The sequence below is a fragment of the Zeus faber genome, assembly GCF_960531495.2.
Source record: "Zeus faber genome assembly, chromosome: 21".
NCBI classification, from domain to species: Eukaryota; Metazoa; Chordata; class Actinopteri; order Zeiformes; family Zeidae; genus Zeus; species Zeus faber.
The window spans coordinates 17627896-17653806 of record NC_137208.1 but is presented as its reverse complement, the minus strand read 5'-3'; the positions used below and the strand labels follow the sequence as shown (position 1 = coordinate 17653806).

Genomic DNA, 25911 nt, shown 5'->3' with positions numbered 1-25911 from the left:
GCCTTGGGTCACCTGACCCGAACAGAGTCGAGAAGATGTGAGAAGAAGGACGGGTGGGTTGGGCATTCCTTAACGAGTTTAACCCCACTCTCACTGGGTCTCTTTGAGGAGAGGGGAAAATCACATTACAAACGTAGAGGACTGTTACACAACAGGCCGTTACATAATGCTGCCCCGCTACCTCTGAATGCGGAGGACTGAGGGCTGGATTGTCTGCCGCGGCGCAGAGGTCAGCAGCGCTGCAGATTCCCTCCACTGTGGAGTCTCTTCACTCCAGTCATTGTTGTCTCCGCGGCACAACGAGCGAGTGACTCATTTATCTCGCTGGAAGGGTCCAGGAATACATGGCAATAAAGCGATGAAAATGAATACGAGATATGAGAATTCGCGCCACTTCATACGCTAAGGGAGAACTCGGACGTCTGCCTCTACGACGGCCCAGGCGGTCGGGTACTGGAAAGGATCTAGCGATTCGATTTCCATACAAAAGGGTTCTGATTTTGATAAATTTAAGCGGAAAATGGTTGTGTAACTTCCAAACATAGTATCGATATAGATCATTTTGGAATAGATTCAAAAATGTAAACAATAGAACTTAATTGGAGTATAGATTTTTTAAACCCAGCCTTCAAACAGAAAAATGCTTTTGAGGTTGCATTTACTATGGAGAGATCTTCAAGTAGGCAAAATATATCACAAAACTTAAGTCACGGTTTTTGTTTTTTTCCCCCAGAAGTCTCGCTCAGATGGACACAGAGAACCAGGCAGTGGGCCCGCCAGGTCGGGGCAAATGAGGGTTGACAGGTGCCATCGTCTGGGGTAGTGAGGACTGGGCGTGTACCAGACTACCCGCCCTGACTTAATGCTTTTGAGGCGCATAACATGCTAAGCAAGGACAGCCTGGGGACAATTATCTCTTGATGCATGTGGTTTACAACTCTTGGGAATTGAGTGAAAGGAGTGTTAACTGGATTAAGAGGGCTCAAAGATGGCTCCTTCTGAGGGTTTATTCCATAGCCGCCCTAACCAGCCCAGACCTGCTTCATGGTCCTGACCGTAGACTGTCCTCACCAGTACACAACTCCTTATGACGAAGGGCATGAGAACAGAAACTTAACTCTCCCTCCAGTTAAGGCAAATGATCTTACAAGTCCACAGACAGAAAGCCGAGCTACGCTTGGAAGAATAGTTAGACCGCTCTTCCCTGGGGTCTCTTGTCGTGGAAGCAGGGTGCCTTTCATCATCTCAAGAATACCTCAGCCAAAAATAGAAAAGAGCGACTTTTCCACTTCTGGACCATCTCATAATGGCGAGCAAAGCAGCCAGATCACATTTCTCCATTATGTCAATTTCTTCATGCAAGATTATGCAGGTGCCTTAGCCACAGCGCACTGAGGCCTTCAAAAGATCCACTTTGACTGCCAGTGCACATTTAAAATACTGTGACACAACAAACACCGATAGCATGTGGAACAGGCAGAGGGGAAGTGAGAGCAGCTGAACACGCAGCTACAATACCTAATCAAGCAAGTGGAACGACGCACGCCATTGGGAGGTCTACTACAGCCTTTATTTAAATATATAGCAATGATAACAGTGCTGTGGGACAATAGCCTTCTATATATGGTCCAGGTTAGCCGCATTACACAGCTCAATTACAACACTACTAACATTTCTTTGGGCCCAAGAGACAAAATGCTCCGTTGGGTAAGGGGGTCCAGATGAGAGGGTCCTTTACCTTGTCTGTTTATCTCATTCTGTAGGAGCTCCTCCATGGCCTCCTCCTCAGCGATGTCCAGGGGCGTCTCACCTTCACTGTTCACCACCCCTACATTAGCCCCCTGACTGATAAGGTACCTGGAAAACACACACAAACAAAGGAGAAAAAGAAAAATATCAGGGCAGAGGATAGGTAGCGGGGAAGCCAGAAAGCGGAACATCGTGTGTAAATTAAAAAATGCTGACCTGGAGCAACCAGCAAACGGTTAGTGTAACTCTGGACAGAAAACCCCCTTCAACTTACCCCACAACATTTTGTCTCTGGGACCCCAATCAGAGAATAACTTTTCTTCGATAAGATGTAGTCCATACTTCCATACTATGGAAGAAAACAGCCAAACTAGGAACTAGGAGTCATTATTGTACACTCTCTAATGGTGCTGTGCCAACATCTTGTAAAAATAATGTTGATGTTGAACTATTAATGTGTTTGTTGGGGACACCCTTGGAAAAGATGATAATCATAACCGGCAAAGGTTGGATTACCATCAAAATCCCACTTAAACATTTTGTCCAAACTTTGCACATTCTTCTGTGTGGAATGATTAATGCTAAATCTAGTAGTGTCCCGCTCAGAGTTATTTCTGATGCACTTATAAATAAAATGTGGGCCAGATGAGTCCGGGAGGCATGGCTTACAAAACGCAGACATGAAACACCACTGCAGTTGCAACAGCTTGTATATTACTTCTGCTGTATGGAATTTCTCTATGCCGCTAAACATCAAGTAAACATTTAATAGAGAGGAAAAAAAGATCTGCGGGGCGAGTTATCAAGACCCGTAGATGCGATAAGACGGCACATCCTCTTCATTGATCCAACATCAGAGCTCAGAACAGCTGCTGAGCCGCAAAATCCTCAGGAACAAAATATCAGCTAGCCAAGACTGACGCAATTGATCTGGTAAACTCGACTTTCTTTCTGGCTTCATACGTCCATCCTCCCGATGTAACGCCTCTACACTGCATCGATTCAAGGGTATTTTCTGCCGCGCAACATCTTGATGTCTGCTGCTTTCAATTAAGGCTGGGGAGAGGCTCAGGCCCCTCTCATTAGGCCAGCAACCCACTTCAAATGAGCACCCCACTTAAACTCCCTCCCCATATTGGCAATTGACGGACCGCAGCTACGTTCCTTTGTTTTACAAAGTCTTGATTAGACTTGCTAGCCTGCCGGTTTGGGGTTAGTTTTACTGCGATCGGTGGCCCCGTGGTTTTGGAGGACTCCCACCGTGGGAGCCGTGCCAACTCTGCCACGGGAAGGTCCATTTTGGCTTACTGTGAATTGGGTTGAGTGGGTTTTTTTTTTTTAACAAGGCCTCTACAGAAGCTTGCCACCCATCAAGTCGCTGAAGCCCAATTCATTCATAAGCAAGCAAGCGATTATGAGCCCCGTTTACACCTGGAATTAACATGCGTCTTGGGTGATCCGATCACAAGAGGACAGCTCAAAGTACATGTGTTAATGCACCTAAGACGCATTGACGATGCGTTGAGATCCGTTGAGATGCTCAGACCACATTCGGAGGTGGTTTGTACGTACTCAGTACGCCACTTTAATATGGCGCCAACAGAGTCATATTAAAGTCTGATCGGGAAATTGAGAAAGTCTCCACGTTACAGAAGTGCAGGATTTATTATTTACACAAAAACATCCAGTTTTTACGAAATGAAGTCCCATAGCAACGGAGAGCAACGGAGAGACGTGTGTGACACAGCACGGAGCACAGGGGTTTTTTGTTTCATTCAATTAGGAAACCGAGGCAAAAAATACATCTAAAGTAAAAACACTTGGTTTTTATTTGTGTTGTTTGGAGACATGGGAACCGAAAGGCGCTAAAAATTGTGTTTCATACAAGAAGGAAACAAACACAAATAAATACATCTAAAATAAAATCACAAGAAAACCAGCACGGGGTGTAGGGCACGCCACTGTCTAAAGGAAAAAACACTGCACTCCAATTCTGTGAGCTGGGGTCATGTTTTTAATTTTATATACCGTATTTTCGCGACTATAAGGCGCATATAAACGTCTTTTTTTTCTCCTCAAAATGTGCGGCGCGCCCTATAGTGCGGTGCGCCCTATGTGTGTTGTTAATGGCAAAGAGACACGCCTATGAAGCACAGTTTAAACTGAAGGCTATCAGCTACGCAGAGGAACATGGAAATCGAGCAGCCGCGAGAGAATTCAAGATTAATGAATCGATGGTTCGCAAGTGGAGGAAGATGGAAAACGAACTCCGACAGGTGAAGAAGACGCAGCTGAGTTTCCGCGGACATAAGGCGAGGTGGCCCGAGTTGGAGGAAAGACTCGAGCGGTGGATCATCGAGCAAAGAACGAGTGGGGCGAGCGTTTCGACGGTCACTGTTCGACTAAACGCTAGCGGAAGAAATGAAAATTGAACATTTTCAAGGAGGTCCGTCGTGGTGCTTTCGTTTTATGAAACGGGGCCATTTTTCCATCCGGACCAGGACTACAGTAGCGCAGCAACGTCCGGCGGATTATAATGAAAAGCTGGCGAGCTTCCACTCCTACTGCAGCAAACACATCGCCGACAAACGCATCCAGCCAAGCCACATCACCAACATGGACGAGGTGCCGCTCACTTTCGACGTCCCGGTGAATCACACGGTGGAGAAGAAGGGGACCAGCACGGTAGCGATACGCACAACGGGGTATGAAAAGGCGTCGTTTACTGTTGTGCTTGGATGGACAGAAACTGCCGCCTATGGTGATTTTTAAGAGAAAGACTTTGCCTAAAGAGACTTTTCCAGCTGGAGTCGTTATTAAGGCAAATGAAAAGGGCTGGATGGATGAGGAGATGATGAAAGAGTGGCTGAGGGATGTGTATGTAAGGAGACCAGGTGGTTTTTTCCACGCATCACCATCGCTGTTAATCTGTGACTCCATGCGTGCCCATCTCACAGCCGATGTGAAAAACAAGGTGAAACAAATGAACGCTGTGCTTGCTGTTATTCCGGGAGGTCTGACAAAGGAACTTCAACCGCTCCACATCGGTGTGAACCGGCTGTTCAAAGTAAGGCTGCGAGCGGCGTGGGAGCGATGGATGACCGACGGAGACCACAGTTTCACGAAAAGTGGAAGGCAGCGCCGGGCAAGTTACGCCACAGTTTGCGGATGGATTGTAGATGCTTGGGCTAACGTGTCTGCTGGCGCTGTTGTTCGAGCTTTCGCAAAAGCCGGCATCATTTCCGAGGAGCCGCACGGCACGGAAAGTGACTCTGACAGCGAAGAAGGGGAAACTGGCATGTCTGATTTAGCGCAGCGGTTTAATTCAGAAACAGAGGATGATGACTTCGATGGGTTTGATTAATACTTTGTAATAAATACATGAATAAAGCACAAACATACTCAGTTTTGCTCCCGCTCTATTTTTAAATACGCAGTAGAGGTATTTAAACATAGTAGAGGATATGTACCGGTGTATAAAACCCGCGCCCTATAATCCGGTGCGCCTTATGTGTGTGTTAAATACAGTAATGGCACACATAACTGAGACTGCGCCTTTTAGTACGGTGCGCCTTATGGTCGTGAAAATACGGTACAAGCAAGAAAATCAGGAAACTAAATAAATCTGTTCAGCCTGAACCCCACCTGAAAATTTCTGTCCGTATTGTTTTGATTTTGCCTGTGCACAAAGATCTTTGCATTTGGTCTTTGCAAACGGAAATAGTGTACATGTTTATTTGCATGATGAGTGGTGAATAGAGCTCCATGGCTACTCGAGACGTATTCTCGAGGTGTGAACAGACGTACAACGAGCTGTCCACTTGCAATCAGATTACCCAAAACACATTTGAAAGCCATGTGTAAACAGGGCCTATGAGAGTTCTATTTGTTACTCATATAGCATAGGTAATAAGGGTTTCTGTTGTTTCCATTGTCACAAGGCAAATTATAAAACACCAGAGAATTCTACAGCCACAAAAATGCACTGACACCTTTTTTCTGTCGAGACAAGTGTCGCGACTATACATTAGGCTTAGGTCCAACATGATGGCTCCATTCAGGCAGCCGTACCAGGGAACACATAACCTTTAGAGTCATTATGTAAAAACAAAAAGAGCCTTGTCTTCTGTAATATCAGCCCTGCGCTAACAGTGTTTGTCAGAGGCCTACAGGACACTTAGACTGCCGCCACCATCTAAAAGTGACACTTGAGGACCCACTCTAAACAACCACCAAATGCTGGGCCTTGGTAACCGTGGAAGTACTGAAAAAAAATGGCAAACGATCACAGAAGAGTTATTGTGCTCTTGTGGAAGTGAACATTTACCAATAATTCATTTCTCACTAAAAGCAGACAGTGGGAGAATGTGTGTGATAAAAGACAACCCTGTAGCGAAACACAGAATTAAAGCAGGTCACAGCACACTCCCAATACACCAAACAATGAGTGCATGTAAGCTGCCCTCAGCCCCCCCTCCACCCTTTAGCCTATTTAAATATCCACTGATAATATCTTCCTGCACGGCTCTGTTTGCTATGAACGCCCTTTTTACTTTTGAAAGGACTGGGGAAAGAAAATCCTGCAGGAACGCAACTGTGGATGGTGTCATGGGACGTCTGAGCCACTACAGATGTGGCAGCTCCTCTTTTCGCCCCTTGCAAAAAAAAAAACAAGTAACAACCACAGTACACCATGGATTCATGGGTAATTAAGTGTCAGGGATTACTCCACGGGAACAGGTGTAACCAATTATATGTGGGCATGGAGCAAAGCCCTTCGGGGCCGTCTAAGGTTGATGCTACATCTGGCAATTACCTAAAACACAAAAAATAAAACATTTTTTTGTAATGATGCTTAAACGGGATTATCCATGGAGGGTAACAATCCCTTTTAACAGAAATAAAAATTGTTTGCAGCGGACGTAAAACCTCCTTGGAACCAACTGGGTTTCAGTTGCAACGACCTTTCCCCCTGCTACTCACTCTGCTATGTCCATGTACCCACAGGACGCTGCGGCGTGGAGGGGGATCCAGCCCTCATTGTCGGGTTGGTTGATGCTGGCTCCGTGCTCCACCAGGAAAGTCACCATGTCCACGTTGTCATCTATGCAAGCCTTAGACAGATGAGAGAGAGGGGGAAAGTTAGACGAATGGAAGGAATGGCACCGACACATCAACCTAGCCTGGACGATCTTACGTCTAGCAGCCGGCGTACAGTTAGACAGCAGCCAACACGGAAAAGAGTGTTTCACTCCTTGTGACGAGCACCACGTGCCTCACTGAGTTGTTGGGGAATGTTGGCAGGGGCAGTGTTCCCCAAATAGCTGGGGTGCCAGAAATACCACATAGCCTAACACTGCTGACAGGGCTACAAGGCGCTGTCCATTGAAGAAAAACATTTATTCAAATCAAATACATAAAAACAAAAAAACCGGGGAGGATATATTTGAGAGGTACAGAGATGGCTCAAGTACATCACAACTTGATGACTGACAGATGACTGACATTGACATAGACAAGTTGCAAATTCAAAGTAAAAAAAAAAAAAAAAAAATTGCTTTTAGTTGTGTCTGAGGAGTGTTTTCTTCGAGCTAAGCCAAAGTCCATTAGAGACCAGGGCCAACATTGCTGCCAATATCCATATGGGATCGGTGTATTATCACTTTTTCCACTGCCAGCACAGCACAAGTCATAAACTTAGATATTGGATCCATCACTTTTACTGAACAGGGTAACAGTAAGTTTGGAGGGCATTAGAAAAAAAATATATATATATTAATGGATCTATTTTTTTTTCCATTAGAGATAACTAGCATGCCACAACCAAAGTATTTTCTTTAATATCTGGCATGTTGACATGGTCCTTGGCATCAGACTATTTTGTATTGGGGACGGTGCGGAAACCTTCGTCAAGTCTGATGACAGACAGATAGCCAATACCACTATTGGTATTGATCCATCCCTGGTGGTGAGTAAACTTCAGATACAGAGGATGGAGGTCACACTTTGGGAACAAAGAAGAAGAAGAATCTATAATTATCACACAACACACCACACTTCAACACATGCACATGCTTTGGATGGTGGCCGGTGAAATGAGGCCTCTGTATTTAACCTATCCTGGCTTGTCCTTCCTCCGGGGGGGGGCAGCCAGGAGCAGTGGGCAGCGTTCGTTGACGCGCCCGGGGACCTGGTGATGAGTGTCCAGGGCTGGTCAGACGATGATGTGTGCATGTTTTTGGTGGGGGTCCTTACTGACGTTAGGTCGAAGAAACCCCATGTGAGCACGGGGAGAACATGCAAACCCCACACAGAAAGGCTCCTATTTGGGAGATAACCGGAGCATGGTGCCAACGGCGCCCCAGGGAATTGAACCCAGGACCTTCTTGCTGTGAGGCAGCAGTGCAATGCACTGCAGCACCGTGCAACGGGGTGGAAAATGTGGGAGTGAACCGGTAAGTGAGCCAGAGGCCGAGCGGGGGGGTCTGCAGGTGTGGAGGGTTGGCCGGGGAAGGCCCGGAGGTTAAAAAGTCAGTGGATGTCAAACGCCCATGCCGGAGAAGGTGGTGACCAAAGCGGTTAAGAGAAAAGGCTCCAGGCCGGACAACAAGGAGACAGCGCATGATCAGAGAGTGGGCTGGATTTCACTTTTTCCTGTGCAATGCTTCAGTTGAAGCAGTTGGCCCTTGGGTATTCTGAAACAATACTGTTTACCTGTTTTAATAGAGTACCAATAACCCTACTGAGCAGGATTTGTTAAATTTCTCAAATTAATATTTTTATATGGATATAAAAATTGTACCGTAAAATTGGATAATTGTTGAACTGAGCTGAAATACTTCACATTGAATTTCCATTGTCAGACCTAATTAAGAGCACTAAGCATTGAACCACCGTCAGATCCTGGAGGCAAATTATATAAAAATGTCGACTTACATCGATTACTAAACGGGAATAGATGGTTATTCTGTGTCGGCGGATAGTCAAAAGTGCTGAATCAGCATCGCCAGTGAAAAAGAGTGTAGATCCAAAGGCATGTGTACCAATCTCAACCTCCCAACCAAGACACTTTACAACTCCAAGAGAACATTTGGATGCAGATTTCCAACTCACTCACATGAGGTGGCACCGTGGCAAGTGTTTTACCAGGGATTACGCCTCCAAACTCCTTGCTTTGCTTTCCCACAGCCATCATCTCTCAATTATGTTTAAACCTAGCTGCCCACCACCGACCACCTCTCCTAGCGCCGTGCCTGCAAAGCCTCCCACTCTCTCCTGGGGTTGCTATGGCAACTCGAGCGTTGACAGGGGAAAACAGGCGCACACATACAGACGTTTAGGGCACACCGCTATCTGGATGGAATCCTTGTCCAAATTTGGTCCGTTTGCACTGCCGTACATGGCCAGGCGAGAAGACTTGCTTGCGTGGGCCTCACCGCGCTTATCTTGTGTAGTATGTGTGTGTGTGTGTGTGTGTGTGTGTGTGTGTGTGTGTGTCAGAGGTGAGGGGCTTCATAAGGCAGCTTGACAGAGTTTCTCCAGGTGCAGATAAACTCTGCACACTCTGTGCACATTTTGCGCAACGCAGCGAGTGGCCAGTGGCCAGTGCTTTGGGTGGTTGGACAATCAATTCCATGTTTAAAAACAGTCAGTCGTTATCTCTGAAGACGACTTTGTCCCGTCACCACAGTGAAAGTATCAGTTATTATCCATTTTAAGTCTTTTTCCCCTCCTGTGAGTGAAACCATGCCCGGTATGGCGAACACCGGCCCCCTCAGCGTGTCCCACCCAGCAGAGACAGGAGGCCAACAAAGGTAATCCCTTAATGGCTGTAATTGTTCGTGGCTGACAGGTGCCAGAGTTATTCACTGCATCATGAGCGGCGAGATGCAGTAGCCAGAGGGACACAGGGAGGGGGGGGGGTGGACTAGACTAAATGAGGGAAGGAAACGAGAACTGTTCCTACTTCCCCAGACAGAGATTTAACAGTAAGAGGCAGTAGAGGACGTAGCCAGCAGACCCTTTTCGCCATGCAACCTTACAGGGGGGGGGTGTAGGCATCTGTGTTTGCCGGTTAGCAGGTTGCAGTGTGTGTTCGGTAGAACATTCACTTGCTGGATGGAAGTTATTTTTGCCGTCGAAACATGAAGGCACGAGCCCAGTGAATGAGACACACACACACAGAGACACACACACACACAGAGACAGAGAGACAGAGAGAGACAGAGAGAGAGAGAGAGAGACTGGCTATTAATGGCGATTATAATAGGCGGCATTGTGGAGTAAATCCTGCCTCGCACACCACCAGCAGCCCCCCGGCTGACAGACGGGACCTGCGCTTGGGAACAAACAGCGCTGCAGTAACTCACTTTGCAGCAGACACGCCGCCATTCAAACCTGTTTGGCCGGTGTGGCCGAGAGGAGGAGGAGGAGGAGAAGAAGAGTGGAAGCCTTGTTAAACACACACGCTGCAAGACAGCAAGAGAGCTGGAATAAGAGATGTGACGGCTACAACAACACTGTCCTAGAACTAGATGTCCAGCGCAACTCGCCTTCCAATGCCAGACTCAAACATAGTACTGACTCTTCTTCGTTATCCCCTCCTCTTGTTCATTCCCATCTTGTTCTCAATGACAAATGTGAGCTTGGGGTCAGCGCATGCCGGGCACCTGAAATCAATCTTGCATCACCAGAGTTCCCTGAAAGTGGGAGCTTCATGGAGCGTGTGCTGGAGACACGGCATACAAAATATGGCTGCCTGGACAACGCCAACATTGCCATGTTTGCGAGGCCAACCGCATACGAGCGCTGTCCTGTCGCAAGTCGCAATGTGGGCAGTGGCCGCCGTTCCCTTTTTGGAAAACAGCCGCTGTCTAATGAAACAGAGGCTTCGGGGAAGTTGAAGTAACAGCAAATGTCCAATAATAACTTAATCAATGAACACGTTGCTTCACTTAATTGGTCAATAGACTTTCATGTACATTTTGTCGACAGCCTCTCTGTCCATTAAGCTGGGCGGGATGTAAGCAAGGACAAAAATCTAAATAGGAATTGTTGTTAGAAAAGCACAGGCGCTACAAAACAGAAGTGTAACGGCAAAGTAAAGACCCTGGTGTTGAAAGTCCCCAAACTCTCAACACAGGAGGTTTACGCAGGGTTCCCACACTACCGCAGCACCGGCCTGTGACCGACCACTTAGCGTCTCATTTCACAACAGGGGAATGTTTCGCGAGTAAGACTGTCCAACAACTGTTCAACAACTACTAAATCACAATGTGCCTCTGCTGTTTCGAAGCCCGCATACACTCCGCCATGGATGTGCAAAAATTGAACATCACATCTACGTCAGCATGAGGTCGACTGGGAATTGTCATGAAGTAACCGATTTGCGTAAAAAGAGGTGGAAAGAGTGCCCTGTCTCCATTGTCAACCAGACTTTACCCAGCACCCCAATAAAATCTGACGGAAAAAAAACAGCACAGCAATTACCACAAATACTAGAAGCCACACTTTTGCCACAGGCATATTTTAACATGCTGTAAAGGAACAGCCTGGCTAGCTGCAAATGTCATGCTGCATCAAATCGGACATGTCGAGTGCACGCAAATACCCTTTCCCCTTTGGTCTTCTTGACTGGAAATAATAGAAGCCACAGGGCATATACTGCAGAGATATTTAGTCAGAACCTGTTCGGCTGCGACTCATGAGATAAAGCGACTGCCTATACAGCATACAGAAACTTCCAAGCAAGGTAGACGAGGCCGGACCACCGCACGTCTCCCACCTCAGACATTCTCTTCAATTTAGAGTGCCCACATGGGGCTGATTACTGCAGCTATCTATAGATTAACTCAATAAACCTTCCCAGGCTCGCAGGGATAAATATGGAAAAGATTAAGGCAGAAACAATACAGTGACCATCATATGCATCGGTCTAAATCCTAAAATAATACAGAGGAATCTGAGCCCCGCTCCCTGCTAGCACCAAGGAGAAGATGGGCAAAGTCCTCCTTGCAGTGGGCCCGAGTAAATAAATAAGGAGCCCTGACGCGCACTTAAGAAATAAGGCTGGTCCGTTACTACGGCAACCAAGCCCAGAGGAGGACATGGGTTCAGGCCCTGTCAGGCCTTTGTGAGAAACATAAATAAATAGAGAAAAGACTCATTTTAAAGCACACCGGGGCTGCTCGCCCAGACCCCGAAGGCAGCCCACGATAGGGGGCACGGGGAGACGAGATCACAAAGCTGATCTGGGGAGCAGCATCTCGAGGATCCTGATTTTTTTAAACCTCGTGGGGGCAAATTGAAACCCTTTTCGTCCCATTAGTAGGACTCTCGCTGATGCCCAGGGAGTGACATGCCTCCCTGAAGTCAGACCTCTCGTTGGGATGCTGCTGCTGCTTCTTATTTACCTTTCAAAAGCTTCAACAGGGCACAAAACCATATCAACTGCTTCCATCAAAAAAAAAAAAATAACATTTTGCTTAAACTGCACCACGTCTGTTTAGTGATAAGTAACAGTCACTTCCTTATTCTAACAGCAGACTGGATTGTGAAAGGCTTACACAACACTCAACACTTGACTTACTGCAGGAACTAGACCGTGGTTGTTGCGATAAAATAGAGAGGAACATTGAGGCTGCATAACCACTCCTGAACTGTAAATACAAAATAAACAGATCATAGCATAGAAAATAACGACATAGAAAATTCTGTTATTGATGTTGATCATTTTAACCCTGTACTGACAATAAGCAGCGCAATCGACCCCACTGGCTTCGGGGAGAAAGCACAGAATGCGATTTCAAGCCAATTTTCCAGACACTCGCATGGGACTAGAGCGTCATTTTACATTGTGGCAGCACAAAAACGGAACAACAATTAGCCTAAAGGACAAAGATGGGTTATTGTGCTTCCCCTTTCGAAAAAGTTCAGGGAACTACAGTTTCTCCACCAGCCACTTGCCCCCAACAGCACTTTAAGAGTCAGTTTTCCTGCTCCAGTAAAAGGCTCCAGCTACTGGGAGTGTGTGTAATATTGAAAGAGGGGATGGGTGTCGGGCAGTGGAGGTCATCGAGCAGAGTGCTCCGAACTTAATTTAGCAGCACTCCACATCACAGACAGACACTGGAGGATCCCTCCCCGGCCTCCCTTCCTCTGGTATACCCCCCCCACCCCCCCGACCAGTGGACTTTTAGACAGCCCAGAATAAAGCAGTTCCTCTGTCATCCCGTAGTCTTTTTACTGCTGAGATAAAGGAAGCTCCCAGCCCCCTGTCGCCACTAAACATCACCTATGGCCGTGCCTTGGTGGCGCAGCAGTTTGAGACACTGTCCTGCGGTTCCAACAAAACCGCAGCACGTTAAAGCAGAAGCCGATGCCGATGAGATGATACTCCGGCAAAAGCAGATACGTGAAAACGTTTTGAGGGGCTGAGCCTTCAGCTCTCTGGCCAAACCAGACTACTTCTGTGTGTGTAGAGCGGTTCTGGTACCAGATCAGCTGTGGAAAGCCCAAAACCCGCAGAGGGTTACAGTCTACTACTGCTGCTGCTAGAGGGATTAGGACATTGGCTGGGATTAAAACTTCTCACTACAGGGAGTTCACACTACAAAATAAACACCCGTAAATGGCGTTAAGAGTTCGCTATGATACGGCCTGGCCCGTTTCAAGTGGGTCTTATAGGGGAAAAATGATAGTGGTTGGTCCAATTTCTGTATTCAGACACCTGAGCTGCGGAAAATTATGGGCAGCCCTCAGGAAAACTAAAACCCAATTTATCACAGAAAACAGCTTTAAAAAAACGACACATACTGTGCATGGTAAATAATGGACCCTGTCAGCTTCCAGTGGGGGAGCAGCCCGTGGAATAACAAAGGAACGGGCACCCACAGCAGAGCTCCGCATCCCACACTTAAGTTTTTCCCTCGCTAGCGGAGAGCCGGAGACCAATTCACTTCCTTATAAAGCAGCAGTGTGGCGGAAGAAGCAGCTTCTTCTGGATCACAGAGCTGACCTGCTTCTCTTCCCATTTCTCTCACTTTTCTCCCCTTTCTTTCCCTCCCCCACTGGTTGGACAGCTCTCTGCAACTACCCAGGCAGGCAGCAGCAGCAGCAGCAGCCGCAACAGGGCCCTGGACTAACATACCAGTGGATAAATATCCCAGATAAGTAATTCCCGGAGCCTCCAGGACTTCAGGCATGGACACCCGGGCCACGCCTCCCCAGGCGACGTCACTGGCAAAGAGGCGCGCGACCACTTCCACAAAAGGAATTCCTTCTTCGCACTCTGCATATGAGCACACGCGGCGTATGAGCGAGTGGTTATGCCTGTGTATGAGAGCTAGTGAAAGGCTGGAGTGAATTTTGAAAGGTGCTTTGGGAACAGAGGAGAAGAGGTGTTAAGAGTTAAACTAATGAGACAGAAATAAAGAATGTATGTGAGAGAGACAAAAAGCATAAAAGTATGTGCGCGTGCGCACACACACTGAGACAAAGAGCCCACAGCTCCTGTGCTGTGGCAGGGTTGGGGAGGCCAGAGGGTAGGGGGGAGGGTTCGAGTGATCCAGGGCAGCCAGCTGGGAGGGACACACACACACACACACACACACACACACACACACACACACACACACACACACACACACACACACACACACACACACACACACACACACACACACACACACACACACACACACACACACACACACACACACACACACACACGAGGCCGACCATATATGGCCCTGGGATTCCCATGGAAAAAGAGCGGTAGCACAGGGGATGGGGGATACAGATCGTAGCTGTAACGTTCACTTCAGCCTAAGCCCTGCAGCCAAAACAATAACCTCACAGTTTCGGTTTGAGGGACCCGGAGGAGAGATTATCGGCTAGCTGCAGACTCAAATTGTTAATATTTCCTTACAATACAAGTGTTCTGTGGAAGCTAATGTGTCAGTACGTCATTACTACATCAACGAGCTGTGAACCTGAGAGGTTCGACAGGGAGGATGGCAGCGTCTGCCCTGCAGCCGTGCTACCAATCCACAGCCATTATCAGTTTAAAATGGTGATGACTTCCCTATATTGCTCACTAAATAAAGTGGGGCTGGGAGCTATTGATACAGGGCTTGATAATAACGGTTGCCCAGTTTGCCCTGGAAATCAGAATTGGGCCACTGTTAAACAACTTGTGTGGTTTGGTTGACTCGTCAACGAGTACGTTATAACTGGTTATTTGTTTAGAAATCGAGCTATCCATATATCTTTTGCTCTCACTCAATTATAAAATGATGCAACCATTTTTTCAGTTTGGCACCCACTAGTATCAGGCTCTGCAATAAAATATTCTTATTAAAGTTGCGCATGTTTCACAACAAAATATCTAATAGCCCATACATAAGTGCATTGCACAAATGCCTGCGCCTAATTAGAAGAGAAAGAAAAGACATTGTGAGATTTGTAAAGTGTCAAAATTCAGTGTCAATATTATTAAGATCAACAGCGCAAACTAGGAATCCATTTTTCTGGAGCAGAAGACGAGTCTACCTGTGTATTGCGTGTCTGTGCGGGACAGCTACGGTGATGAATGTTAAGGGGCTGTATGAAACAGGGTACACTCGTGGAGCCTCAGAGAGGAAATGAGAAGAATAAACAGCCACTTCCTGGTCCGCTGGTCGAGGCCACTCCTACCAGCGCCAACACTAGCAAAGGAGCAGCAGCCCTTCCTCGCCATGTCCCCAGCCCACAAACATCACAGCAGAGGAGTAATTGATTGGATTTGCCCCTTAATTCAAGCTTAGGTCTCCCACCACCACCTTCACCTCATAAGTTTCAATAAGACTTGAATTATGTTTACACATCGGCATTCATCACTACAAAGGCCTGTAGCCTATGCAAGCTGGCCTGTTTTTTTTTAAGACTCATTAATTATTTGTTTAAACATGCTATTAACATCTCAACTCGCTTAAGATCCACTGACCCGACATTCATGCTCTAAAAAATATGAAAATCACATCTAGGCTATACCGTCCCAATGAACGTGTTTGGCAATTTTCATTGGCTTGCTGTGCAGTGCTCAACACTAGCTTTTAAAAGTGGTTGCCAGGCTGGTAACCAGGCATCAGCTTTTGGTTGCTGAAACTGAAAATACGGTCGCCATGTTTAGTCACCTTATTTTTTCAGTAAGATACTTTGTAGTTATACGTGAGCGTAAGAGCGAAAATGTGACAAAAGAACGTTTAAATGCTTTATTACAGTAACCAAACCATTTTTTTTTATCCGTTTTATCTGATACCTCTTCAGAGGGGAAGAAACACAAGTCGAGACAGACAAGAGCTGTGATGACTAACTCTTCTGGTCACACTATGCCTGATCACATTTAGCCTGTGTCTCGCTCTTACACCCACATGTGCAGTATACAGTATACTCACCACACAGACAATAAGCATATCAACAGTCATGTTTGTCCCCACATTGTTAACAATGGTTAATTCTATCCTGCATCTTTCCATTTAAAAGTATCTCTCCACCGTCAGCCCAACAATTGGCGATTGCCGACATATTCGTGCCGGTGGGTGTGCGGGGCGCATGGGGCCACTCAGATGGAACCACGATTTTCAGCCATTGCGACGGAGTGACAGTGAAAGTGTTCATTATGCACAGTTAGTTTTTTTGGTTTCATTCAATTACGATGAATAAATCTAGATATCTACTATAAAAACCCTCTGTATATGTTTTCTTTGGAGAGACTGAACCTTTAATGCTGGATGACGGAGAACAGATTGAAAGTTGCACGTGGGTGTTCACGTAACGTGCGTGCGGAAAGGATGTCCCATTCACCAGTCAGTGTGCATTAAAATAACAGGATAAAACAGATAAAAGCTTCCAAAATGTACAGGGGTAACATTTCAATGGGGAACTATAAATAAGGGAATTCATAAATATATAGTTGTGATTATATGATATGTGCAAAATGTCTGAGCCCAGAGACAGATGCGAACACGGCTCACCGTGGGGTTATTATTGAATATCGGCCCAAGCCTATGTCAGACAGTAGTTATTTTAATTTAAAGTGTTCAATGAAAATGTAAAATTGTAAGGAAATCCTTGGAGGGGCTGCGCTGATGCTATCCCACATCCTGACAAGGCTGAAAAATGGGCTATATTGTTTTAATCGCAATACAAAAAAAAAAAAAAAAAAAGGTTTACTATTAGAGACCAGGGCATCCTTGGAGAGGCCAGTCCAATTTACTGAATGCTGAATTATGTGGCAGTCAGAATATCACTATTCTCTGCATCGACACAAATTACCAATACTAATATTAGGCTGCGCTTGAAGAACGAGAACTTTCATTAGCCTAAAATCTGGAGGCCTCTCATGCACCACCTTCAATCAGCTGTGATGGGAAGGGACAGTGCAGACATTTTCAAACAGCTCAGCAAGTAAAGCTGGGCTTCTCCTTGGTAAATGACAGGTGAAACAAACCATACACATAGAACTAGACTAGTTGTAAACAATATGAGAGGATATAATGTTCAGCGTCCAGTTTCCCCAGCAAACACCTGAGTATGAATGGTCAGCATTTGGCCAATCACCTGTTTTCACCTTTTACCCGCATTCTGCCAGCTGATGATGTGGTCATTTTAAGATTAAGTGGAAAGAATGTCATGTCCTCCGAGACAACTAATGGACGCACAATCCCTGCCTTAATTGTACTCCCCTTGCCTTAAGACAATGAAGAATTCAGTCACTGGTCCAGGTGTTTTCAGTTCAAAAGCAACTCATAAACAGCACTCAGCATGGGGCGTACGACTGCCGCCAAGCTAACAACAGTGGGGCTGCCTTGGCGCAAACACCGAGCTTAAGTAGAGGACAGAGACCGCTCGACTTAAGTTAAGAAAAAAAAAAAAACAGCTGAAGTCATCGCACAAACATTTCAGAGCAGCTTAATACTATGCCCAGCATCAGATGGTCTGGAAACGCAAGCAGTAGGCATTAGTTTGACAAAGCTCTTGGCAGGTTCCCCACACAATTTACCCAACACCAATGTGTCAACAGGTAAGTATTCACTAAAGCCATTTTTCATCAACGTGAGGAGCTCGTCGATGATGCAGAGATGAGGATTTAAACCGACACGTGTGAGAAATGCCCTTCCTGACATGAACAAAGACATTTCTTCATTTCATGAAACAGCATCCAAGAGTGTGGGGGATATGAGAAGGTAGTATACACAGTATTCCAACCTCATCTGCATGATATATAATGGCCTACTTTCCAAAACCAACATGCTATGGGGCAAGGTCAAGTCCATCTCGAGGCACAGCTGTCATGTCGGCAATGCACATATACGTGGCAATAGGTCTGACTCTACTGAGGAATTCTCCTTACGACCCCATGTGAACCAGTTCCAACCTGCAGCGGTGCTTTGTCGAATACTTGAGCGTCCTTACGATGACAAACCCTCCCGTGAAAGGATCTGTTACATGAAACCCTTGCTATTATTTTATCATTGCCAAACTTGTTATGATGAGCAAACTTTTTCCATTGGTATCCTTTAATTTGAACTTAATGAGCATCGTGCAATGAATTCACAAAAGCGGGCCACTTTGGATGGTGCATCTCTGAAACAACGCTTGCTTGCTTTGTGCCGGTCTGTTTTCAGCGGTTCATCTAAATTCACGAGATGTGCAACAACGTGTCCCAATCAGCAGATGACCTGGCACGTTGGAAAACACCACAATGACATCCTGTGACTGATTATGGGGTTGTTAAAAAGGCTGAATGAAACCTTCAGCGTGGCCTGCCTGACAAGGCGAGACCTGCCAAAGTAAAACAGGTAAAATGGGCAGGTTTCTGGCACTGATCCTAAAATAAACCAGTCATCGTCAGTTGTGTTGAATTAGGTAATGGAGTCTTCCAAACTAGCGGCTCAATGCACAACACATTGGACCAGTTCAAGATTAGACCCACAACCCTCCCTTCTATCCAGGTAGCAAAACATGAATTTTACATAAAAATAAAATCATGGGCCCGAAAATAAAATGGGAAGGAAATTGGACCCCAGTCTCCCACAGCCCATATTGATCTATCATAGCTGGTTGGTCCCATACTATGAGACACATACTTTGCATACCTTCATTCATCTATTGTGTGATGCCATTTTGTCTACTACTGGAACTAAACATAGGTTAGCGATCACTTCTGCAAGACCTGTTTCAATGTGACTAGTAATGTCCTGTTGTAAAATGGCTCCATACTCATCTTATAAATGTGCTGTTCCAAGAAAACATTTTGTACGATGAGAATTTAAAGGGGACCTATGATGAAAAGCTCACCTTTTCAGCGCTTTTGCACATACATTTGGGTCTCTGATGGGCCTACTAACACACAATCTGTGAAGTAAGACAACTCAGTCCGTTTTTTGTGAGCTGCCTATTTCATTAAACATGTCATAAAAGGTGCCGTTCAGCTTTGCACCCCTTTTCACATCGTTTAGGGCTTCAGTAGAATTAGAACTGCCCTCCGTCTGAGTAACAGCGCCCATGGCTGGAGCCCCATATAATGCGCTAGCGTTGAAGAAAGCTAAGCACTAAGGATCAAAAGTGCACTGTTTGCTGCAGAGACCAGCACAAATATTTTAAAAGAAAGGGAGGTGAAGAAAGAAGAAACTGGAGATGATGGAAATGTAATTATTAAAAAAAATATAACTGCTGTGGGTCTAAAAAAATATATAAAAAATAAAAAGTAGATAGACCATAGGCAGCGGCATATTAAAACCGATAAAAGTAGTGTTTTTGTAGATGTATTTATTTTATTTTCCCAAGTTTACATAGACAAATCCCAGGTGCGGTGTCCACGAACTAAGGTCAGAAAGAAAACTTTTAAATGAGGCCTTGTAGATCTAATATGAGTGAAGATTCAGCCACTGGATTGCTTATTTCTCGCCTCAAATATGTTCAGAAACACCTTTTGGTGGACCGATAAGGTGAAACCAGTGAAAGTTTACAGAGTAAACAAACAGACCCTGGAAGAGAATCTCTCACACACACACACACAAAAACTTTTTTTTTTTTTTTTTATTATTTATTAAAAAATAAATAAAATTTAAACCGATCCGACCAACATGTTGAATGAGCTTAAATTTAGAGCTACAAGGAAAAGACAAAACCGTGGTCAACATGATCAGTTCAGTTAATGCTTTCAAACGAAAAATAAAACTTCTGTCCTCAAAGCTGCAGCACCATGATTTGGGGAACTTTCAAAACCTGGCATCAGAGCTGGAGGCCCAAGGGAAGGCGGGGAGGGGTGCGAGGAGCGCCCCCACGGGCACGCGCAACTTGAAAGTGCACGCTCCACAGGGCAGATTGAAAACTGTCTGTCAGACTTTGACAAACGGTTTCAGGACTTTGCTTTACTGGAGCCAATCGCTGCATTTATGTGCTCCCCATTTAGGGAAGATATTGAGGTTGATTCACTCGCATCAAAAATTGCAACGCTGTTTCACCTGAACTGGTCTGCAGTGGAGGATGAGATGCTGACACCACAGGCTGACATTCAGCTCAAGTCCAGGGCTCATGGACAGTTTTGGAACTTACTCAGAGGAAAAGTACCCAAACATGAGGAACATGTTACCTCCTTGACTGCATTATTCGGCTCTACTTATTAATGCGAGTCAGCCTTTTCCACATGAAGATTATCAGGTCCAAAAAGCGTTCCACCATGACTGATGATCATTTGGAAGTCTGCTTGAAGCCTGGCCGACTGCATTCAGTGCAAGTCATCAGAGTAAGGTAGTGACCATAGATGTATTTAATTGTATTGTGCCGTCAGGGTTTATCCAGTGATGCAAGGTACGCCAACATATATTGTATATATAGTAAGTATAACATTAAGTATACTCAGTATATAAACAAATAGACTTTGACAAACGGTTTCAGTGGTAGATCATTGCAGGTAGATCATTTTGACCTGGTCATTTTAAAAGTAGCTCGCAAGCCGAAAAAGTGTGGGCACCCCTGGTTTAGAGCCATGTAAGAATGCATAATCTGAGTGGTATTTCCAGCAAAATAAAATACAAAAACATTTTTTTGGGGACCTAAAAGACCTATACAGGTACTCCTCACTTAACGACCGAGTTCCGTTCCTACAACCAGGTCGTTAAGTGAATTGGTCGATAAGTGTGGACCCGTGTTATTTCACGGTAAGGGGGCGTGGCCATAGCGAACACTAGTGTAGTGAATACTGACAGACTGCGGGAATGAGACTGACTGAGAAAGGTGATGAGATGAGATGCTTGACGGTAGACACCTTTCTATCATAGCAGCAGACACCTTTCTATCATAGCAGCATTAACTTTTTCACCAATAGGTGGGTGAGCCTTCTCTCCCCACGCACATCAATGAGCTCATGGGCGCCCATGTAGGTACTAACCACTGCATAACGGGAACACCCGACAAGACCTGTTGTTTTGGCGATGCTCTGACCCAGTCAGCTAGCCATCACAATTTTGTCCTTGTCAAAGTCTCTCAGTTCCTTAAACTTGGCCATTTCTCCTGCTTCTAACACATCAAGTTCAAGAACTGACTGTTCACTTGCTGCCTCAATATCCCACCCCTTGACAGGTGCCACTTGAACCAGATGAGCGATGTAATTCACTTCACCTGTCAGAGGTTTTAATGTTTTGGCTGTGTATATTGTATTGTATTGTTATTGTCTCTCCTGTGGGAAGGCACTTTTCCGGACTTGGAGCATCAAAAATAGGTCTTACCATATAGTGATATGACATTATCCATATGAAATTACCTATATCGGGATAGAAGATTTTGGCTATATTGCCCAACCCTACATCCAACTATATTTAAAATGTTGCATTACAAGCTTGAACGTATTACAATGCAGACCAGGGGTGATATCAAATGAAGACTGGGAGTCACACCCATCACTGTCTGACAAGTAACAATTAGGTCTGGATATTAGCCACAGTTAAATGTCATACAGTTAAATGTCATACGTGGCATTAGCAATTAACCTTTTAGGATGATTGGGCTGTTTGGGCTTGACATGGAACAATAAAAATCTAGATTGTCTAGATTCCAGTCTATGAATTATTGAGTGGCACCATAATGTATTCCTCAATGTTACGTTACATATGCATGAGCAGCAGGCTGCTACCTTTATTTTCAATAATAACAAAGAGACTGCATGACCAGTGCACGAGTTTTACAATAAAACGTCATTTGAAAGCACTGACTTCCTCCCCAAAATGGGCAAACATGATGTGCCTCAGGAAAGCATGAGATTAAATTGATTGGCCAGCGACCGATCAATTGAGCGTTTTGAAATGCTTTAGCACTTCACCAGACAATACAATTACATTTTGGTCAGCCAGTATCTTTAATGGCATTGACATTTATATAGACCATTAAGCAGCCACTCTCGAGAGCAACTACCCTGCTGGTCGTGTCACAGACACATGTTCCGAGTTCTCTGCGTGAAGTCGACAAAGGGAATCGAGCATGGGGTCAAGCCAGGGCAAACAGTTTTCTCTTCCCAGCATAATTCACTTATGCCATGACGTTCAACAGGCCATCTTCACCTATGCCTCCTGAATTCACTTATGCCATGACGTTCAACAGGCCATCTTCACCTATGCCTCCTGTCAAAACACATTCACAGCCAAATCACCAAGCATCAGCTACAATAAAGGGCAGAGTTGAAATTCTCACGCTGGGCATCGTACTGAGAGGAACACTGGTCTATAAGAGGAATTGAGTGATCTTTAAACAGAGTTGACACAAAGTACTGGCAGACTCACATCCGTCAACATGACTCAGACAAAGATACCTTGTAGTGCTTCCACAACATTTAAGCATTCTACTGGAATCCAAAGCAGCTCAGGTGTCTCCTTGCCATGCACTGAGCGTGCTCAAATGGCCCCATCAGAATGCCCTCAGCAGTCCGATAGACCTCTATGCCGCTAAAATATCATACTAAAAATGTAGAGAAGAGACGGCATGGCTGATTTGTCTTTCTTGCATCTTTTAGCACAGCAGGTAGCTGCAGGAAAGGGATGTTTAACCTGACTCAAGATAAGATCCCCCCCCACACACACTAAAATAATGCTGTGATCTTCTCCCCCCCCCCGATAGACAAACAACACGGATGTTTCATCAGGGGAAGAGAGGAGCTGAAGCCTTCTCACCTTCCGAGACAAAGCTGGGAAAAGGTTGGTGCCACAATTGATATGCAACGTGTTTATCTGATACCGAAGTACATGATGAGCAAACAGAGACCCATCATTATGCATTTCATACCCATTCCCTTTCAGGCGTCATGCAGCCGTGTCTTAAATGAATCTGCTGAGCAGAGCTGAACTTTCTCTTCCTATTCTTACTGTTACATAACTCCTCTGTACATGCAAATCCGCCAACACAAGCGACTAGCAACCTGCTGTGCATGGTTGTCGTGGAGACAGAACAAGATAATATTCAAAAGATTTCTGAGCCATAACAAGGGGTGTCTAATGTCAACAGGGCAACGGCCCTGTAAAACTCAACTCTGGCATTTATTTTCCCAAACTCACTGGAGTCACTTCAGCCCCTGGGGTCAGTGTTGGCCATTAACTGCAAAGGTAGGGGTCAGGCATGGGTCAGCGTGGAGGACTTTGATGTGCACGGCAGCGAGCCACGCCTCCCTCCTCGCCAGCAGCCTCGCTCAGTGGGCAGCAGTCGGCCAGGACCTGGCATCCTGTGGGGACGGGCAGTCAGGCCAGCCACATAGTACAGAATGACTGGATGGGAGGGGGTTCGGTGACAGCTGAGGAATGCTAGCTCTGCTCTCCCTTTGCCATGGTTTCCACAGACTGTCATGTGAGGAATGTACGAGCTAGAACGACAGGACTTGGAAAACTCCAACTCCCAAGAACTAATGTAGCTGACAGGATGCCGAATTATTGCTCGTCTACCGAGCCCCTTATTCACTGTAACATCCTCTCCGTCTTGCACCTGACTTTTACATTATTTTGTGACACATCGGGAGCAGATCCATTTGTCGCAGACACTATTACATTGTGAATATCTTCCAGGAGCTACGGCTTCAGAGCTTTCTTTAAGTGTTCTTGCTAAAGACACTGAATAGAAGATGCTATTGAGTCCTCCAGAGATATGAAGTTATGACTCATACTCAACCTCTAGTCTAAATGTAGGCTTATGCCAGTCCTGCACTACAAAGCAGAGGGACAGGCTGACTCATAGCCAAACTTAGCATCTTCTCCTGAAAGCCAGCGAGGGGGAACTTGTGGTGGTGGTATTTATAACCCTGCACCACTCTCCAATGTTGGAACTGATTTCACTGCACCCGAAAAGGAGTGACCTCTCCCATACAAATAAAAAATAAAAATAAATAAAAACAGGGCACAGTTGACGCCAGAGGTCACCAGCCAAATCAGAGAACAGACGCATTTCATTCAAGGCATTAAACATGACACATTGATCAGTTATCAAAGCTAAAAGCTAAAAACAGAGCTAAATGAGAATAATACCAAATGTTTGTTCAGAAAAGGCATTTGCTGTTGGGTTCCGGAGAGGAACTGTAGATGTTCATCTCCCTTCACTTGGTCCAAGCAAACCAACATCAGCTTGACCTCGCAGCAATCCTCGGATTAGCACGTTAAAGGCAAATCCCTATATTGCCTTCAACTCCTTTCTAAGACCCCAAAAGCCGAGGATCACATGCTGGCCTAGAACACACACACACACACACACACACACACACACACACACACACACACACACACACACACACACACACACACACACACACACACACACACACACACACACACACACACACACACACACACACACACACACACACACACACCTGAAGAGCAGCACTGCAAATGCTTTCCTCTCTCCGGCTGATCCTTGGACATCGCTCCAAAAAAAGGCAACGTTTCCACCCAATGAGGCTTCACAGGGGGCACGCTAATCCCAACATTAATTACAGCGCACTCTGAACACACACACGGCTTCATTTGAGCAGTATATCAACATTTTGGCTCGAGACAGCTAGCCCTTGCAAAGTTCCTTCCCAACGTCTCTCAAGGAAAGTCAGTGGCAGAAGTTGCCGAGACGTGTCTCAAAGCGTCTTGGGAAAGGTGCTCGGGCTCCCTCAAACGATACAGACGGACACTGAGTAATGAGGTGAATTCACTGTGGAGATGTTGCTTATTAACATTTTATGTTGCAGTTGTTCTGTTCATCCTACAATCATTCGAGCAGTTGTAAAAAAAATAATAATAATAATGGAACGGTAAAGAATAAATACTTCATAATCAACCGTAAATTAAGTACTCGATTTTACTTTTCTACTCTAGAGTGACTACTTCCAACAACAACAACATAAGCAGTAAATATTAGTCGGATCATTTCACAACATTCCCGTGACAGTCACCTGAAAATAAACGATGCCATCTGAGGAAAAGCAACAAGACATTGACGCCCAAATTCACAATTTCAAAGTGCGCCCACAAAAAACAAACAGCGACCGCAGTCCTCTGCTGCGTGGCCCGTGTTCTGACAGCACAGGTTTGAAAGAAACACTACCATGAGGAAAACAGCAGTTCAGCCAGGGAACCCAGTTGGCTTGCATTAAAAGGCAAAGAACATCCTCTCCAGCAACGATGGCATCTAATGCTCAACGCGTGAGAGATGAGGAACAGAAGATTACAGAAGCGTCCACGCTGGTGTAATCGAGCTGCTGTGCAACCCGCCCCGCAGTGCACAGATATTACACATCACACGCAACAATCTTACGTTGCCTTGCCAACAACCCGCAGACTCGGCTGTCATTTCATGTGGTTTTGTACGTACAGATGTATATTGCATATGTATGTCAACTTGCACAATTTCCTATTTTCGATATATATAAGTTTGGTTTATTGCCAATTGTAACTTTTGTTTATTGTACATTGCAATGTATTCTCATTACTTTATGATCACCTCTTATTTGGATGTGAGCTGCTCTAACACCGCAATTTCCCTTAGAGGATGAGTAAGTATGTGTCAATCTTTTAGAAACCTCGTTTTTACCAACCGACACTTCCATCCATCCATCCATAGCAGCAGGCTAACGTTGTTAGCTGTTAGCCTGCTGCT

At 45.5% G+C, this 25911-nt stretch overlaps 1 protein-coding gene across 4 annotated transcripts in view; it reads right to left on the bottom strand.

Moving 5' to 3' along the window:
* ppp1r12a (protein phosphatase 1, regulatory subunit 12A) overlaps positions 1–25911 on the bottom strand; it is a gene marked incomplete at its 5' end in the record, with an annotated part of 55731 nt that overhangs the window by 29033 nt on the left and 787 nt on the right. For all 4 annotated transcript variants that reach the window (XM_080022791.1, XM_080022792.1, XM_080022789.1 and 1 more), the window contains 2 exons: positions 1739–1857; positions 6733–6863. In XM_080022791.1, coding sequence (XP_079878917.1) covers positions 1739–1857; positions 6733–6863 — 250 coding nt within the window. The remainder of the gene's footprint in view (positions 1–1738; positions 1858–6732; positions 6864–25911) is intronic.